The 5,696-nt window shown below is 45.2% G+C and overlaps 1 protein-coding gene across 1 annotated transcript; it reads right to left on the reverse strand.

Annotated features, from left to right (window-relative positions):
- Positions 1 to 3,494: 3,494 nt before the first annotated feature.
- FBXO48 (F-box protein 48) lies at positions 3,495 to 5,527 on the reverse strand. The gene is made up of 2 exons (XM_005489405.4): positions 5,258 to 5,527; positions 3,495 to 3,928 (listed from the first exon to the last, which is right to left on the reverse strand). Exons 1-2 carry the CDS (start codon positions 5,525 to 5,527, stop codon positions 3,767 to 3,769), a joined length of 432 nt encoding a protein of 143 aa, XP_005489462.1. The 3' UTR covers positions 3,495 to 3,766.
- Between the last annotated feature and the right edge of the window lie 169 nt (positions 5,528 to 5,696).

Genomic DNA, 5,696 nt, shown 5'->3' on the forward strand with positions numbered 1-5,696 from the left:
TTTGAGTGGTCTGATTAAAAGTCTGTAATGATTAAATATCTCATGCATACTTTTTCATTTAGTCAGTTAATGGCGATGGCCCAAAGCCACATCCTGCACCATGATGAAATAAAGCCACACTGTCAGCTAGTCATTTCAAAAATGGAGCACTGCAACGAGTAGTTGCAAAGAAGGTTCTAACACCAACAGGTGTTATTAAAAACACCACAGGTGGCTTTGGAGATGCAGAAATAAAATATTGACCTGGGGGGCCCTCCAGCTGAGCTTTGGTGCTAGTCTTTTTGATATCCAGCTGCGCAGCACCTCAGAGGGTTTCGTGCAGAAGAGAAGACTTTTTTCTCACAGAAGCCTGGCTGGTTTAAGGCCTTGTTGCATAGTTGAGTTCTGTGGGCAGAAAACATTTGCAAGCAGCTCTGCACACAAAAACTTCACGTGCTTTCTCCAAAGGGCTCTGTATCCAGGGAAAACCAGGTGGGTAGGATGGTGAATTGCAGGAAGGCCAGACTTGTGAAGGCTGACCTAGAACAGAGACTCAGTGGAGCTAAAGAATAAAGTACATATTTATTAAAGGCCTCAATGGATACACCTTGGGCAGCACAAGAGCCCAGCCAGGGCTACACCCAAGATGAACTCAAAATGGTCACAAAATGGATGACTGGTCACAAGGTCTCACACTTTTATAAGCTCTGGTCCATTAGCATATTGGAGCTAATTGTCCAATTATAGCTTTAGGTTATGAAGTCTCATCCTTGTTTTTCTCTCTTCAGTCCACTGTTGTTTATGCTCTTGGGCCTGAAATTTGGATCATGTGTCCTTGGTCTCCATCTGGACAAGGAATTGTTTTGTTTTACCTACTCTGTGAATTACCTACTCTGTGAAGAGAGCCTACTACCCCCTAATATGAATCTCAGAAGTACACTCTAAAGCAGTACGGAATCAGAAAAATATAAAAGCTAAAACCTGAGGCATCACAGGTGGCTAATGGAAAGCCTAGGTGATGGACACCCTAGGCACCTTTCTGCAGCTGACACCTTCCAAATGTCAGAGGCATAAAAATGGCATGACAATGGAAGGTCAGTGGGGTTTGCAAAAGCAGAACTTTGCACTTCAGCAAAAACGTGTGGGTAAGAGGTAAGTACTGGAGTGGAAAAAGAGCTTCACCAGCCAAGGTGTGAGGGCAGCTAATGTGTGCCCCAGGTGGTGTGGGCTTTACATGCGTGGTTTTAGCTGCTGAGCATGCTCTCTGGGGAAGGACACCCACATACGAATGCTAATTTAGGCATTGGTACAATCTTCCTATTTCTGGCTTTCAGTGGCTTCTGTTAGCAGATGGAAGGGGCAAGAGATGAGCCCAAACCAGGTGGTGCAAGGAGTGCACCGCTGGATGCTGCTGGGATGTCCTTAAAGGGAAAGGCACACATCCATCCTGCAGCAGAGATGGGAGGCTGAGTAGATGGTGCAGGGGCAGAGAGGAGTAGAATAGATGACCAGAATTGATGTAATGAAATCTCCAGAGGGAATTAAAACCCTTAAAGTGTTATAAATGATAAAATCGGTAGCCAAATTTATAAAAAAAATAACAAAGATTTCTTAGATCGTTAACAAAATAGAATTTTGAGGAAAAAACCTCCACAGCCTCGGGCAGCATCAACCCCGGGTGTCGGCGCTGGGTGAACCAGGATCCGACTGACAAAGTGTCAGCGTTTCCCCAGTGGTTCACTTGGAATGCTTCAAGCAGCTAGCTTATATAGAGTTTATTCTGCATGAGGCAGGGATGACCGAATGTTTCTTTGTGTCTCTTCACATGTAGAACTGAATCCATACATGTGCAGGAACAGACAAAGGAAGGTCCAGGGATCCAGTCGGATGTCTGAGCATCTAGGTAGAGTCTGTATTCATATGTAGCAGAGTTCTAGAGCACAGCAGATGTAATCTTCTCCGTGCAGGTCTGGTGAGTAGCTTAGACATTCCAGCAATCATGGTCCAGGAAGGTGTAGATGCAATCTTCCCAGGTGCAGATGCCAGGGAAGTCAGCAACCACGGCCCAGAAATGTTTCATTCATACGTTAACAGACTCGATATTATCTTAATGTTGTCCGGGAACTGATTGAATGGAAATAAGACTCTGCTCCCAGTCAGAGTGGTCAAAAACTTCGGACTTTTACAATATTTATACATATATAGCATGAATTATCTCTACCATACACTACAAAAGGAAAGAGTCAGAGTAGGGAGAGGAAGAAGACTTTGTTTTTATGTGGATTTGTACTTAAATATTTTTTTTCTCACTAATAGATTTTTCACAAGAAATATACACCACTGGTACTACAGCTTTAGAGATGCAGGCCTTGTGTAATTGCATAGCTGCATGTTTAATTCCTTGCTTTTAAAGAGGCACAGCCATTTGATCTGAATAGAGGCAGAGACCCAGCAGATACTGGGGATTCTTAATTCTCATTTGAGAGTGCGGAAAAGCTACAGCCAAGTGCACAGTGAAGTAACTGTTTTAGGATTCATACCTGAATATTATTCTATTTACAAACTGTATCCTGAGACAAGTACATGAGAATTTACAGCATAAGGGCATGAAAGGAGCAGGAATAGGGGATAAATGTCAGGGAGTTACAGACTAGAGGTAACATTGAAGGCTGGATGAGAAAAGTGAGGAACTAGATCCATTATTGAGCAGTTTCCTTATGCTATGATTAAAAAAAAAATGGGCAGATTTGAGGTGATGAGAATGTTCTGCTAGTATTGTTTTCATCTTGATTAACTTAGATGCACTTTTTGCACTTCTAGCTCTCTTAAGTCAGGGTAAAACATACTGTGAGCAGGGAGTGAAGCAGTACCCTCAATGTACTTGGGTATGCCTTTTTTTTTTTTTTAATTTGAGCTAACTAGATATAATCTTGGAGCAGAACAGCTAACAATACTGGAAGCAGTGTTTGCAGTTCACTGATTTTTCTGCTACATCCTCTATATTTAGGAATGCTCTTTACTCTGAGTTACACTTGTTGGAGGTTATGATTTTTCTTTTTTCTTTTTCTTTCCCCTTTTTATCTCAGGGATTTTTTTCCCATCTGTTGCCTAAGAAAAGATAACGATGGCACTTAAGAGAGACAAAACATGTAGCCAAGAGGGAGGGGGAGCAGCTGGCTGCAGTCTCATAGGTGAGGGTTTTTTTCCTTGGAAAGGGCAGAGATGCAGCCAGGGGGTGAGGGGCTGGGCTCAGCTCCTTGGTCTCTCTCTCTCACTTTCAGCTCGGAGGGGAATGGAGCGTTGCTGCGCAGAGGATTCTTTCCGGTGTCTGGATCTGTCCCTTCCCCAGCCTTCCTTTGTGGGCTCTCATGTGCTGCTGATACGGTACACTCCATGTTGAAAGGTCAAACACACCTTGGGGGTTTTTGGGGGTTGGTTGGTTTTTGGGGTTTTTTTTTGGTTTTTTTTTTGTTTGGTTTTTTTAATATAAAAATCATCTCTTCCAAAACAAAAAGTGCAAACAGAAATTATAATCAGCATATTTTTGACAGTGCAGTAGAACATTACAATTATAAATATAAATTACAGCTGAATATTTAGTTGTTTTTAGAATGTTACATAAAATTAATACAGTAAAATGCAAATTAAAAAAAGACACTCATAACGTTTTTTTGGGGAAGTTTTCATCATAAACTCATAATCAGTTCAAAATCAGTTTCACAACTGCTGAACAGTGTGTCTGCTATTGGCAAAAGCTATCTGAGTTGCAGGAATCAGCAGTGGTTTATCATCTCTCAAGTTCTGCTTCCAAGATTTCTCCCCACGTGTCGACATCCATTGGATACATGCTTTTCTCTGGCAAACTGAATTGTGAAGGAATGTTGCTGTATTTCCCACTAAGCCATTCTTGCTTCACTTTGCTTTTCCAGTAGTTTCTCAACAATGTAATCTGGTGGAAAAACACATAGTCAGATCTCGGAAAGGAACCAATTTAAATTTCATTCAATATAGTAAGTTTACACTAGAAGAGTAGTGCTAGAAAAGGGATTTGGAATGTGCCTTTGGATATCTAGACATTAAATCCAGGAAAGGGCAATGCTGCCAAGAAGCAGAACTTTTCTGTTCCTGCCTCAATTCTTTGGTGGTCAAGATGAAAAACCCATACTAGGAATTTGTCTTACAGCTTAAAAAAGGCACCTTAAAAAAGGTGTGACCTTAAAAAAGGCTGTGACCTTTCTTTACTTTGGAGGCTGTCTGGGTTCTTCTCTTCTGCCAGCCTTTAAGGGCAAGAAAATGTAGACTTGGTGTGTTTGTAGCTTCTATTTCAAATCCCTTCCAGATAAAACAGACAATCAGTGCAGGGAGCTCTGGAAATTGCTGTGCAAGGGCAGCAAGATCTACACACCGAAAGGGTAACCACCATCTGCTCACGGCTGTGCCTCACACGGCAGAAACTTTACCGAAATGTCAGATTCTAGCGGCTGCTTTTGTTTCTTTTGCTGCTGCTTCTCTCTTTTCACCCCTCCAGTGCTCTCAAACACACAACTAAAATAAGGTGGGAGACTATCCTATAGCTGGCCCCGAGTAATCCGTGGAACCACCTATCTGGTCTACCTGATCAGGTCCTGATCTATCTCAACTTCCAGGCTGAGTTCAACTGTGAGAGATCATTCAGCAAGTTCTGGGGCTAAACCTGCTGCAAACTCCTCAGAGTAGTCTGTGTGTGGGGAGAGTTTCTAAAACGTTTATAAAAGCTCCTGCTCATTTCCTTTTTTATTCCCCATTTTTTTGCCTTCTGAATGTGCATCACTTGAGGTGGATTGAGACAGCACTATCCAGGATAATTTTTCAGGAAGACATTCCTAACCAGCACATCTATTCCCACAAAATAAAACCAGAGAGCACACACCACCTATCGGAGTTCTGTTACCTAGTCCCTGCCGGCCCTATCGGTGGGAACGTGGGTTTTGTCTCGTGTTAGGGCTTGTGTATGACGAAGGTCAGCGCTGAGGCTGTGCGGGGCAGCAGGAGGACTAATGCCGAGCCGAAGAGGTTGTGTCCTGGGTAGGAAAAGGGACAGCTCTGCTTTATGTCCCAGTGTATTTTACCAGATGTCCGTCTGTCAGGATGCGCTACCGAGCCACGCTGTCACCGCAGCCGTCCCCCTCACAACCCTGGGATGGGTGTGACAGGATGTCATTTCCTTACACTTTTCTATTGGCCCCCAGCATTCTCGATTATGTCACTGCCGGTGTTCAGCCGCTGGAGGTGGATTTACCTTCCAGGAATAGCCATTCCCTCGGTCGCAGTCGATCTCCCGCTGGCAGACGGCGCGCACGGCCAGGCAGTGGTGCCGCCACAGCCGCTCGTTGCTGTCGATGACGCGGTGCCAGACCTTGCACGTCACGGACGCGTGGCACAAGCTCTCGACATCCAGCCCACTGAAAATCCGGGAGATGATCTCGGGAGGAAGGGCGGACACAAAGTCACCCAGTCCTCCTCTTCCTCCCTCGGCGCTGTCCCGGCCGGCAGCGCGCTCCGCGTCCATCCCCGCGGCCTCGGGGTGGGGAGGCGTCACTGCGGCCTCTCTGTGTGAGGGCGGCCGCCGCCGGCAGCGCTCTGGGCTGGGTGCCTGCCTGCCGCCATGTGCCCGTCACCCGCCCGCTGCGGGTGTGCGTGTGGGGCGCTGGTTTCGGGGCGAATCTCCGCATTTGCGG

This window comes from Zonotrichia albicollis, chromosome 3, assembly GCF_047830755.1.
Source record: "Zonotrichia albicollis isolate bZonAlb1 chromosome 3, bZonAlb1.hap1, whole genome shotgun sequence".
NCBI lineage: Eukaryota > Metazoa > Chordata > Aves > Passeriformes > Passerellidae > Zonotrichia > Zonotrichia albicollis.